The following is a 13,857-nucleotide window of genomic DNA, read 5'->3' on the forward strand; positions in this document are numbered from 1 at the left end:
TCCAGCGCGACCTAACGTAAATGCGTAGTGACGTAGGGAGGTCACGTGTTACATATATAAAACGCACATTTGCGGACCATTTTAAACAATAAACTGACACAAAGACATTAATTAGTATCAGTTGACATACAACAACGTAGGAACGGTCCTCTTTCAAGACGCTTGTAAACACTGGGGCGGAGTTTCGCGTTCGTCCTCTGTGACCTCTTGACGTCATGACGTATTGCGGTGACGTAGTGGGGTCAGCTGGCGCATCACGACCGGATCTACACGACGAGAAGTTGTGCTTTAAAAGTGTATATTTGTTATTTCTATTGTCAAAAATGACAATCGTTCCACTAGACAAGACACTTATGCCTCGTTTGGGATTGTTTATAGTCCTTTGAAACTCCGTTGAAAAAAACTGTTACGTGTTGAGTTGAGTGTTGAATGTTGGGTTCTATTAAAGTCCATTAAAATTAGAAAAATTCTGCAATGTTTTCCCCAAAAAACACAACCTCTTCTCGACTGAACAAAGAAAGACATCAACAGTTTGGATGACATGGTGGTGAGTAAACTATCTGGATTTTTTTTTAAGAAAATGGACTAATCCTTTAAGAGTCGCTATCTGTTTGTCAACTCAAGTGCTGAAATGTCACTTGTAATTGTAGCCGATGCTTGTTTTTTAAATGTTTAGCCTAATGATCTTCATCCGATGTGCACGTACTAATATTGTTAATAATATTGTTTATCAACGTTCAATGATTATATGCTTATATGATTAATGATTTTGGGAAACGCAGCCAAGGATAATACACACAATGCATAATAAAACACAATAAAAGTGAATAAACTGTGTATAAAACTATTTACAGTAACAGAAATGTAAATATTTTGTGCTGAAGATTTATTTAACTTTATTTTAAAAATGCAATTTTTTACATCTTGACATGCTGCACTTATAGTGCCGATCAGAATAAACATCAGAAAAAACTCAAAGTCTGAGTCGGTTTATAAACTGGACTTACACAGTTCATTACAATGATATTATTTCTAAACCCATTGTTTGTTCAACGCATTCTCAATGCCAGATCAAGTCACATTGATCGTTGATTTTAAAGTGAACGAGTGTGATGATGCTGTGATTCAGACCTGCCACCAGCACAATGGGATGTTTGTCTGGATGAAGCTCCATCTGTCGGGCGATCCAGGGCCCATCGAAGTGTGCGTACCACCAGCCTTTCTTTGTGCTCTGAGGATCTTTGAACTGATCTCCGGGTCGGATGAAGGGAATGCGGAAGAAACGCTGCTGTCTGCTCATGACGATCTGCTCGTGCGGCCGAGGCAAGGCGGGTGCGACCTGGTTCTGTTGTGCTAAAGGAGGATATGACATGAAATCTCTTATTACCAGTCCATGGATAGTCAGTATCATAAAAATTTGGGGCTAAAATATCGTCCTGTAGCTCGGTTAGTGGAGCATTACACTAGCAGCACAAAGATCATTAGAGGTAGAGGCGTCAAGCGCGAGTGATTTTAATGTTAAGTCAATGTGAAGATGCGTTGACGTACGTCTGGAGGTCTCGTGGCGCGAATGAGGCGTTTGGCATGGCGCGGTAGACGCAATGTAAATACACATTTCACTTTTGAGTCACGTGACGTTTATCGATCCGCGCCGTTTATTTTCCCCCTATAGTAAGGTGACCAAATACAAACCGGTAACTCTCTCGATAAAAGCAAAATCAACATCAGCCATCTTGTAAACAGACAACCGCATAGCACTTGCCCCTCCCACAAGAAGCAGATTTTGCCTCTTGCTTGCTTTTTCCACGCGTCTACTTCGCTCTAGATGTGTAAATGCATTCAAACTGTTCAAGCACCAAACTAGACGCGGTAGACCTCAAACGTGGTTGGTGTAAACGCAGCATTAGGTTTGACTCTTAGTAATCACATTATGCAGCATTATGCTGCGTTTACACCAGACGCGGTAGAGGCGTCAAAAACGCACTATTCGCGCATAGTTGGACGCTTGAACATTTGAGTTTACTCGTTTCATTCGCGCGTGAAATTCTAGTCATTCGAGACATTCACATGGAAATTCGCGTCATGGGAGGGGCTTCTGCGACTCTGCTGAGACTCTGCTCGCTTCCTGTAATCACGTCACTACTACAGCAAGGTCCTGATTGGTTATCGCGGCGCGGAAATCCGCGAAGTTCAGATTTTTCAACTCACGCGTTTCCCGCGGCAACGCTCAATTGAATTTGCCATTCACGCCGCAGGATGACTAATCGCGTCTTTGCATTGACTTAACATGTAAATCACCCGCGCTTGCCGCCTCTACCGCAGCTGGTGTAAACGAGCGCAACGCGTCATAACCTGAAAACCGTGCCCACCGGGGGGGAAAACAATCCATCAGTCCCCATTGACCCTGCACCACCAGAGGCTGCCTCCCTGTCATTTCCGGCCCATACCTTTATAAGCGGATTCAAAAGAGGAACTATATTTTATGGCGTAATAGCACTTTTGGGAATACTTCGACTCGCCTGAAAAGTCCGCTCCCCTTCGCCCTCTCATAATGGGAGAGGGAGGGTGTTATTGCGCCGAGTCGAAGTGCTCCCAAAAGTGCTATTGCGCCATAAAGTGTAGTTCCTCTTTTGAATCCGCTTGGAGGAGCGCTGCGTTTTGTTTTGTACCACCAAACTTGCTCGTGTGGCTACTCGTCTTGGGTGGGAAAAGCGTTGATGTGTTTGGTCACTTCTGGCTTTGTCTCTGAATGGTGCCGTTGAATGAATGGGGCTAAGCTGGGTGCTATCGAGGCGTCGCGGCGCGCTCCGGCGCTTGCGTGCACGCGCACAGATGGTGGAGGGATGTATCAACAATTCTTAGTTAAGGTAATAAAATATTTTAATATTGAAAATGAGTAGACTATTCCTTTAATAGAACTACGCCCACTGGAGGGAAACATAGTCGGCAATCCACTTTTGTGTCTTTAAACGCTCGTTTTTTTGGGGTCGAAAGCTTATAAAAATGTATTCCTGGGTTTTTTAGCTTGTTAGCTTTACACTCTTGTCACACAGCAGCTTTTAGGCTTTATTCTGTTTTTTGTTATAAGCCAAAAAAGACAAGGAGGCATCCTCACGCAACGCAAAGTGAATGGAGACGGCTGGACTGTCTCCCCCCGGTGGGTGTGGTTTTCAAATTAGCATAACTGCGCTCTGTCTCTATTTCTTTCTTGTGATTTTGGAATGAAATATAAACATGTTCTTGTCAGGAACATCCATCTCATTCATCTGAACCGATATGGCATCTGTTGAAACAACAGTCAAAACAAACGCGGCAGATATTACTTTACCTCAGCAATTACTTTACCGGCACATTCGCCGGGTGGATGGGTGAAAATAGATACTAATATGGGTTTAGATCGGTCGGATGCGGATGTACTTCTGTCATGTAGATGTGTAATAACAGATTTGCTCTGATGCGGTGATCAGTAGCACAATGCACGCACAGAATATTACTCCACAAATAACTGCACTTTTATATTTCAATCAGAGATGGCGCTAGAGAGGCCAGAGTTACGGACTGCAGCTTTAAGTATTACAGCTTGTTGTTTGATGTTAATTTGTGAGTAATTTTACTGTAAATATAAGCCAAGTCTTTCTTTTTACTGTACACAGTTAATTCAGTCATGTGTTTTGGAGGAGTTTGTTAGCTGTTGGGTTATTATTTTGACCTTACTCACCTCTGAATCTGCTATCAAATATTCCAACTATTTCAAAATAAAACAGAGAAAAGATTTCATCCTCTCCCCGGACTGAAGCAAACACACTTCTGTCTGATCTCAGAGCTGTGAGATCTCTTACCGTATTGAGTGACGGCCTTCGGTGCTCTCTGGTCCTCCTGAGCATTACGTTTCTTGTTCTTTGACTTCCATGCGTGATAAACTTTCAGTCTGCGGTGAAACTCCTCACGGCACGCAGCCAACAGCTCGATATCTAGAGAAACAAAGATAGACGTTTCTATTTTTAACAATATTACACATCAATATTTGATCATGTTATCTGAACGTTAAAAGTGAAGCACATAGGATGAGTTCAAACCATGAGGTCATTAAAACAAACGAGTGGAAATATTTGTTTATTTGTCTTATGTCATAATTCTCGTAAATGTGTTTCTACATTCATAAATATATTAAAACTAATAATAAAAGTTATGATTCTCACCGCAGGACGTATTGATGGTGTCTCGTAACTCTGCATATTTCCACTTGCTGAGTTCATATTTCTTGATATCAGCTAAAGTGTTTGTGGCCATCTGTGGACCTCTGAATCCAAAATATCACAATAAAAAAACCAAATGAAGGCATGTCAATGAAGAAGATTTCAGATGATTCCTCTGATACACACAATATCTCTGATACAATTTTCTACAGGTTTGTAATGACGTCTGGGATGTTTTTCTTTTCCTTTCTTTGTTAGTTATGACACAAAATGTAGAGTTAGTTCAAATAATAGTAACTGGGCTATTGTGATCGCTTCTCGATGAGTTGTTTGCCTGCTACAAAAACAATTTAGGGTGAAAGCATCAAACATAAACACATAAATATACATATAATAATATTCTATGATAACATAATAAAATTTCACTAAGCATTTATAAAACTCAGCTCAAGAAAGATTTTGTAAACTGAGATTAAAAACAAGCAGGAAATATTTAAATAAAAACAAAACAACCATTCTGACAGTCTGATTTTTGGGGACCAGAGTTACTAAATCTAAAAAAGTTAATTTAGTTAATAATAGTCAATTTGTTCAAATGAATGTGACTTTGCAATGTTAAGAATGAACACAGAATTAATTCACACTCAAATCTCATTTCACCATAACAAAATCTGTCAAGAATAAAAAAAGAATCAACAAGAACTTTCACAGAAAAGTTTCACAGACAGAATGAGATTTAAGAGATAAACTATAAAGAAGCTGGTTAAAGGAGAAGAATGAAATATTGTGATTGGAGATGATCAAAGTCATTTAAATCATATATAGTTTTAAGTCTTTAAAAGTTTTCTTTTTATTTTCAGAAGAGATTTGTATTAATAAAGGAGAAAGCCCTTTACCCACCGAGCCAGAAGATCAGACATCTCCTGAGCCATTTCTTCCCTAAAGAACATGATGATCCCACCGCACACATGTTAGTATATCACAATAACATCATTACAAATAGTTAACATTATTACAATCATAGTTCACCCAAAAACCAAAACGTTATCATTGCTTACTCACCCTCGTGTCATTTTAACCCTCAATGTCGTTTTAATTGGGACTTTAAGAACAAGTCTGAATCAAAATCTGAAAATCCAACGCTATCTCATGGCAATTTGTATGTATTTTATTTGTTTTAATACGTACATTTGTATATTTTTGTAAGATTTGCTTTAGCCCCGTGATGTTGGGGTAAGGGGCAAAATTAGGGATGGGGTAATCGCAATTGTTTTTTATGATAATCATACGTTTTTGTACGATTAAATTTGTACGAAGTTCTCATGAGATCAGGCTGGGCGATCATTTCCTAGATGGCTTGGGCAGGAGCATCTGTTAACTCCGTCCCCCTCCAACTGTCAGTCTGCTGTGAGTTCCATTTCTGAATGAAACGCCTACTCTTCTATATCCAATCAAAGCACAGTGGAAAACACAAGCCACGCCCACTATTTTCCTTGTGTGATATTTTGTTTCACACGGAAATACATGAAAGTCGATCATGACTTCACGGGGACTTTAAGAACCCAAATGCTGAACAATTATCTGTGTCTGAACTGTTGTTTACTTAAATAATGTGTAACAACTGAAACAGCAGCAATATCCACAACAACAAAAAATATGACACAAGTCAAGTTTTTTAACACTTTTGGGTCATTTTGACGCTTGATTGTGGGTTCACACCAGCCGCATTTGAGTTCAAATTCGTGTCTACCGCGTCTAGTTTGCTGCTTGAACATTTTCACTGTGGGTTCACACCAGATGCAAGTTCAACGATTTGTGCAATACAAAGTCAACGACGCGACGCGAATGACGCGATATGGGTGGCGCGTTTGCCACGAAAACACGCGCTATTCGCCTCAAACGTGTCTTCGCCCAAGTTGAAAATTCGCATGACACGAAGTTAAATCCCGCAAGTAATCTATAGCAATGCCCCGCGTTTGGTGTGTACATAGCATGAGTTTACTCGCTTCATTCGCGTGTGAAAGCTGCGAGTGAAATTCTAGTCATTGAGACATTCATGCGGAAATTCGCGTCATGGGAGGCACTTCTGCGACTCCGCTCGCTTCCTGTAATCACGTCACTACTAAAGCAAGCTCCTAACTGGTTAATGCGACGCGTTTTTCCACCAAAGTTCAAATTTTTCAACTAACGTGTTTCCCGCGGCAACGCACCATTGAGGCGCGAATGAGGCGGAATTGTGTCTACCGCGCCGCGCAAAACGCCTGACACGAGACCTCCAGACGCGCGTCAATGCGTCTTCACCAAGCGTGCTGCACAAGCCCTGAAAAGTGAAGCCAAAAAGTCTCAATCGCCCCCAAGTGACTGGTCCCAGTAAAGTTCATAAACCCCGCCTCCCCATGTTATTCAATGGGACTTGAGACCAACTAAAAAAATTATTACACTTCAATAATCGTTTTTCGAAGCTGTTTTCTGTCATTTACTGTAGTTTTTATCATGCTGATGTAAATTCAAATGTTTGTTTTTAAAATAAGTTTATTTTTAGTTAGTTATTTAATGATATAAAAACAGTGGTGTCACGTCATGATTGACAGCTGTGATATCGTGTGATATGCGCATTCTGCGAGAGCGGGGTTTTGATTTTGCGGCTTTACTTCCTGCTCACTACTGCACAGGACCCGAAATCGCTACTGCGCAGACTCTTGATCAAGATGGTAGGGCCGTATCGGGACACTGGCGGCTTCACTTTTCACCAATGGAAAAGAGTGAACAGGCGTCGTCCATCTTTTTTTACAGTCTATGGTCTTCACATGGACTTAACATTGAAAACACTCTCTCTAGACGCCTCTACCGCGGCTGGTGTGAACGCAGCATGACGGTTTTTCTTGTTACTATTGGAGTGGATGGTGACCGTCCTGTGCTGTGTGCACACCGCCACATTAATGAAGCATGCGTTTCCATCCATTGAGCTGAAGAGAGCAAAATCGTCACTTTCTGATAAACCGGTGCTAAATATCAGTAAGAGAAGCATGTCACTGTACACGAAGACAAAGACGAAACACTACATAGGCTACACCTGTAATCTGCTTTCGATGTTGATTCCTGCTGTTTGAGTTGATAAGACACAAAATAACATTTTAGGGGCTGTTTACACTTGGCACCAAGATGCGCCCCCGTCGATCGGATCACAAGCGGACGACGTTAATGCCAGGTGTAAACGGTGTTCAAAGCGTTTTGACCTCGTCCACTTTCGACCACTTTCAACCACATCCAGAGGTGGTCGAAACCACCCCCGATCGGATCGCCCCGGAGCCGCAGAACGCACATGCGGCCGAATGCGCTCGAACAGCCACACGCGACCGCCTTCTCTCCGCCTATTTATCTAATCTGAGCCTTTCATTGATAAAACTAAGCGGCTGATCTCCGTAGTTTCGTTTTGAAAGCGTGTGAAAGTTGCGCGATCCTATTTCATCAATTGCGCTGAAAATTCAAAGAAAGCTCTTACATACTCATGTACAAAACACTGTGCAGCATGTTTACTTGCTAATTAATATTAGTTTGCGTCCATATAAACTCATAATTACTCCCGCTCGGGTTTGAATGACAGCAGAGAGACTCGCCCACCGTCTCACAGACCACCCCCTCATAGTATTCAGCACAGAAGCGGACGAAAGTGGACAAAAGAGACGGATTTAAATACCAGGTGTAAACGTAATGTGTCTCTCTCGTCCGCTTGTGATCCGATCGATGAAAACACATCTTAATACCAAGTGTAAACAGCCCCTTAGATGCTGTGCAATGAGTTCTGTTAGCTGGTTTGTCCAGTTATGCCGTCCAACATGGAAAGTCAATTTTTTTTACTTTTTTAAAGTGAATCTGGATTAAAGTGTTTCCATCGTAGTGCATGTGTTCTTATCGGATTCGAAATTTATCCGACTCAAAGTTGATGGAAACAAAGCTAAGTGGGCGTGTTCAGGTACGTGACTTTATTCAGATGATTAGCAACTACCAATTAGAGCAGTAAAGTTCACATCATTCATTAGTTATTGAGAGGATGGTTACTCATTTGGTTACTCAGTTGTTATTAGGACAAACCAGAATTAGGAACGTCTGCTAATAACCTCATTAAAAGAGACGGGTGACACACAGTGAGAAAGTGGCTGGCAGTGTGAACACAGCATCAGTCACCATCCACTCCCATAGTAATGAGAAAAGACAAAACAACACTTTTTAAAAATCTGCATCTGGGTTCTGAAGAAAAAAAGAACGACATTGGAGGTTCAAATGACCGGAGGGTAAATAATGATATTTTTAAAACTCTCCCTTTAATTTTGGGTTAGGGTTTCCACTTTCATTCATACCAGGGGGTAGGAAAATAAAATTTAGGGGTAGCTGGGTTATACTATAGTAGCTGATATGTGTGTAAACATAGCAATAATCATTTTCATTTGTTATTATCTAATGTGGAATAAAAACATTTAACTTTTTGGAGTGTTACGTTTTTTGTTTGTTTGATTTTGTGCACCTTTATTTAAAGGGATAGTTCACCCAATAATGAAAATTCTGACATAATTTCTTTGTCATCTGCCTCCGTGTTCATCAGAACAAAGAAATGGATACATATTTGTAACAACATGAAAGTGAGTAAATGATGTCAGAATTTTCATTTTGGGTGAACTATCCCTTTAATCATTAATGAGCTAATCCAATCATTTGTAACAAAATGATTTTCGATTGATTTGAGACATACTGAGACTGTAACCTACATGGTCAAGCTCTTGAGCTTTTGTGGTGGTGCAACACTGTAAACACACAGATGAAGAACATTAAACAATGCGATGAAGACAGACGGAGAGATGAAGATCTCCATCAGTTATTAAACATGATTTACAATCCCACCACCAGCAAAGCTTGAAGTGAAGCTCTGTCAACAACAGCTGCACCCTAAAGTCCAATACCACAAAAATATTAAGCCGTATCCCTCAGGTTTTCTTTTCATAAAAAAATGCCGTTTCAAAAAGCTGTTACTGTGCGTCACATATTAATCCTTCTGGAAATAAAATGTGTTGTTTATCTTATAGCCCCTATGACTTTCCAGTAAAGTAGATGTGTTGTTTTACACACTGAGGAATGAGAAATGATTTTCTGTGGTAACAGACAGAAACATGAAACAGATCCCAACACCATAGCAGTTTGTGTGAATTTTGTATGAGAACTAACGGTGGGTTATTTAAATGCATGTGTATACGGAGATGTATTGCAAATGTGATGCATTTGTATTTTGTATTGTATTGATTGTAACAGTATGTTGCTGTATTGCACAGGTTCAAGCTCAAGTGGGTAACGGGTTAGGGAGGCATTACCCTGGGGTTAAAGGTGAAACAGGAAAAAAAAACTGAGGTTTCGCATAAGCAAAACACACACACTGAACGGCAGGAGGGTGCGTGTATACCTGCGCAGTCCAGCGTCCACGGGCGACTCTTCTGGGATAAGCTCCGACTCACTCTGGGCGATCCGCAGGGCGAGCTCTCTGTCCCGACGCTCCTGTTCCAGTACGGCCTGCCGGGCCGTATCCTGTTCTCTCTCCGCCTCCAGCTGACGCTCCATCTCCTCCTAATCAACACATCACATAAAAATCACCATATGCAAAATAAAAATTGAGCTATTTCTCAACATAAAGTGCACAATAAAGTGAAAAGCTGAAATCTGACCTGCAGTCTCTTTTCCTCTTCCTCACGTTTCTTACGCTCTTCTTCTTCCTGTTTCCTCTTCAACTCCATCTCTACTTTCCTGAAAGAGATACAGACGTTTATGTTCAACAAGATGCAATTTTTATTCATGCGAAGACAAAGAAAAGTTTTTCATTTAACACATCACAATCCAGAGTTTACAGAATACACAAGGATGGGTTAGTTCAGCTAAAAATGAATCTTCAGTCATCATATAGTCGTACATTTGTTTTTATTGGTTGAATAATGCAGATTAAGGGGCGGTATAATCCCCTTCTGACATCACAAGGAGACCCAAATTTCAATGACCTACTTTTTCAAATGCTTGCAAAGAATGGTTTACCAAAACTAAGTTACTGGGTTGACCTTTTTCACATTTTCTACTTTGACAGAAGCACTGGGGACCCAATTATAGCACTTAAATATGAAAAACGTCAGATTTGCATGATATGTCCCTTTTAAGAGTTTCTTACATTTTGTTCCTCACCTAAATCTACTGTATGACTGATTCAGAACTAAGCACACAAGAGATTTAATTTTAAGTATACTTTCAGACGTCTTTCTTCTTCTTCTTGTTTACGTTTCTGCTGGTCTTCCTCGCGTCTCTTCTTCTCTTTCTCCATCTCCTCTTGGATTCGTTTCAGACGCTCCATCTCTTCCTCCTCTTGTTTCTTCTTCTGCATGGCATTGAGCAGCTCTTGAGATCGCGTCACCAGAGCCTGATGTTCATGATCAATCTCCAGACGGCTCATGACGGTCCTCTGAGGAGACCGAGAGAGATCACAGAGTAACTGATGACTAAGTCGAATATCAATACTGGAAGAAAATGATTGTGTTCCTCATGCAAAAGATGCTCACCATCAAAGACAAGTGCATCTTTAAACACAGACAAGATATTTATGTTTGCACTTGTGTTTAAAAAAAATTCTTAACAAACATATCAAGTATGAATCTTATGAGATTGTCTTTCACTCAGATACACACCTTTATCTTGTATATGTGGCTGTCAACAGAGGAATCGAGGTCCTGCATTTGTTTGCTCATTTCTTGTTTGCCCTCCTTCAGTTGGGACACCACCTCATTTAACTTCTCAATCCTCTTCTTCAGGTTACGAGCCTTCACCAACCCTTCAATACTAACACACATACACAACTGATCAGAATTTAGCATAGCATAAACTTTTAGCTGTCACTGTCTGTCCCACAGGTGGGATGTTTGCCATTACATATTTAAAACAATTATTAGTTTATTTTATTGAGCACTAATCTTGACAAACTATAAATTGTTGGAAAGCTCTCAGATTGAGGTTTTCATATTTCAAATTTTGCAAAAATAATGATATAGTAAGAGTCATTTTCTAAAATGTCAACAGGTGTTATTACATATTTATTATTAGATATCCTTTAAAACTGAAATAATCTTGACAAACTATATATTGTTGGAAAGCTCTAAGAATGTAGTTTTCATATTTCAAGGCCATTTGATGATGGATATTTAGGAGTCACATTAATTTTGTTAAATGTCATTCACCCCTAGGAATACATATGATTTATTATATATTCAACATTTTTATTAATAATGTTCAGTGACAGTAATTTATTAATTTGTGATTTGTGAGTATGCAGCAAACCGTTGACACCTAGTGGCCTTTGTTGGTAAAACCAATAAAAATGTGACAAAAACCTCATTGTTTGTGATTTTAACTTGAAATTTAAATAGTTTGAACTGTTCGTCTGTTCATTACCATGTGAACAGCGGGTACTGCCTCTGGGCGTGACCGCATTAAAGATAATGAAGTCAGCCAGGAAAAACAGTACTCTCTTTACTTCAATGCAAATTATATAAACAGGCAATATTTGTTTTTGATTATAATTAGCTTGTTTAAAAGTAGACATTTTAGGTTTTCTTTGGGTATGTGTATCATGTTTGTGTGACGAGTATTCACGGAGTTTCAATTGATTTTTTGACAGCCCTAGTTTCAATCTATTTAGCTGTCATCATCTAACTAACTTCTGAGTGAAGATTTATACCGTGGTTTGTGTTTCCTCTTGCACAGCCACATGCGGACGGTCTTCTGCATCTGGATACACGCTTGGGTTCGATACAACATCTTATTCTTCACTAAGAGAGTAAGAGAGACGCAATATAAATACTGATATGGCAACACGCTCATTACATTTAAAAGGAAACCAACAGTTGTGTTACTGTACGTACGTTTAATAACAGAAAGCGCACACCACTGAACCTTCTTCCAGCGGCTACAGATGAGCCATTTATTCACACGCTTCACCAGTTCAGCCAGATGATCCGGATCAGACTTCATAATCTGATCAAACTCTGCAAACTGACACAACATTCATCATCTCATTATTCAATCATTCACAGATTCAGAACGATCAGTCCTTATATCCAGGCTAACTATAGAAGAGGAGTGGCATTAATTAAAGGTTTATGGTGTGGATCTGTTTTAATTTATTATCACAAGAAATATCGCATTTCTGTGTTGCAATCATAACGTCATATGAGAATGCAGATTCATATCACAGCTGTGTGACAGAACCTGTCAAACATGTCTCCAGATCATATACCATTATCAATAACATTATGACAAAATTACAATGATATTTTGCATGAAGCAATTGCATGAATTTTATACTTTTAATGATCTACTTTCCTTTATTCTTGACAAATGACACAGTTTAAATTAGTTCATCATTCAAATAAACTCTCACCTTTCCAGGTCTGAAGAAAACTTTGGTCAAACCAAATTTATAATCATTTTCGTTCAGGCCAAGAGCTTTGAAGAGAGCCTGTAGAGAAACAACCGAGTTAAAAATAAAACGTTTTCCGAGTAACACTTTGTTAATCTAACACAACAACCCACATTCATATAACACAGACCTTACAGAAGAGGCGCGGGTCCAGGCGCGTCAGTTTGGCTGGCATGTACTCTTTGTACATGTTGTAGAGCTCATGGAAAGGTGCTCGTGAAGGAAATCCACCCTGCATCAGATCCAACACGGACACCATCCCTGAGGTGACCAAACACAAGATCTCTCGTTCAGACACACAGTCAAAGCAGTCAGAAACATGCAGCACAGAGATATGGGAATATAATGATATATGAGTTATAATGTGTGTGATAGGGCAGAAGTTGAAAATTTCTCAACTTTTCAAGGGGCAACGCGTGCATCAGCCAATCAGATTGCCTTATAAAAATAACCTTGTCAGAGCCAGCCATTTATGGTTATGGAAGACCGGAGCATGTGTAGTGGCCACTGTGATTGGCTGTTGGCCATGCTTTAGACAAGCCTTATGTCAAGCGTTAACGCTTTCGCCCCGTGTGAATGTACCATAATGCTACGTACACACCAAACGTGGGGCATCGCGTTACTCGCTCTAAATTACTCACGGGATTTTACTTTGTGTCTTGCGAATTTTTGCTGTAGTTGAATATTTTCAACTTGGGCGAAGACACGTTTGAGGCGAATAGCGCATGTTTTCGCGGCAAAGGCTCCACCCATATCACGTCATTTGCATCGTCCCACGCGAGGACGCGTCTTATCACACCTTTGCATTGACTTTGTATGTAATCTACTCGTTGAACAAATCGTTGAACTCGCGTCTGGTGTGAACCTACAGTTAGAGGGTGAAAATTACATGGGACAAGGCTTTTTTTTTTACATTTTTTTACAAATCCTTGAAATAACTGTATTATCCTTAACAATGTGCTGATTTGCTTTAATCTGTTGGATCATAAATTTTTTTTATTCCTAATGAAACTTGACTTGTAATGTGAAATCAAATAAAGTATAAAAAATGTGTGTGTGTGTTAACCTGAGCACTGTAGTTGTGAGAGTATCTGAGCTCCCTCAAAGTGATGGCTGACCATCTTCAGATTGGGTTTAACACAGCGAATAAAACTTGAACCCTGA

General features: G+C 40.0%; 1 protein-coding gene across 8 annotated transcripts in view; it reads right to left on the bottom strand.

Annotated features, from left to right (window-relative positions):
• myo6a (myosin VIa) overlaps positions 1-13,857 on the bottom strand; it is a 63,161-nt gene that overhangs the window by 1,808 nt on the left and 47,496 nt on the right. For 3 of the 8 annotated variants that reach the window (XM_073855692.1, XM_073855693.1, XM_073855699.1), the window contains exons 20-34: positions 13,760-13,853; positions 12,824-12,954; positions 12,655-12,732; positions 12,137-12,266; positions 11,953-12,043; positions 10,907-11,057; positions 10,468-10,683; positions 9,905-9,976; positions 9,646-9,806; positions 8,960-8,995; positions 5,097-5,135; positions 4,200-4,300; positions 3,840-3,971; positions 3,719-3,745; positions 1,132-1,353 (exon numbers count right to left, since the gene is read on the bottom strand). In XM_073855692.1, coding sequence (XP_073711793.1) covers positions 1,132-1,353; positions 3,719-3,745; positions 3,840-3,971; positions 4,200-4,300; positions 5,097-5,135; positions 8,960-8,995; positions 9,646-9,806; positions 9,905-9,976; positions 10,468-10,683; positions 10,907-11,057; positions 11,953-12,043; positions 12,137-12,266; positions 12,655-12,732; positions 12,824-12,954; positions 13,760-13,853 — 1,681 coding nt within the window. The remainder of the gene's footprint in view (positions 1-1,131; positions 1,354-3,718; positions 3,746-3,839; positions 3,972-4,199; positions 4,301-5,096; positions 5,136-8,959; positions 8,996-9,645; positions 9,807-9,904; positions 9,977-10,467; positions 10,684-10,906; positions 11,058-11,952; positions 12,044-12,136; positions 12,267-12,654; positions 12,733-12,823; positions 12,955-13,759; positions 13,854-13,857) is intronic. The other 5 variants (XM_073855695.1, XM_073855696.1, XM_073855694.1 and 2 more) reach the window with 5 other exon arrangements.

This window comes from Misgurnus anguillicaudatus, chromosome 18 (assembly GCF_027580225.2).
Source record: "Misgurnus anguillicaudatus chromosome 18, ASM2758022v2, whole genome shotgun sequence".
In the NCBI taxonomy this organism is placed as follows: domain Eukaryota; kingdom Metazoa; phylum Chordata; class Actinopteri; order Cypriniformes; family Cobitidae; genus Misgurnus; species Misgurnus anguillicaudatus.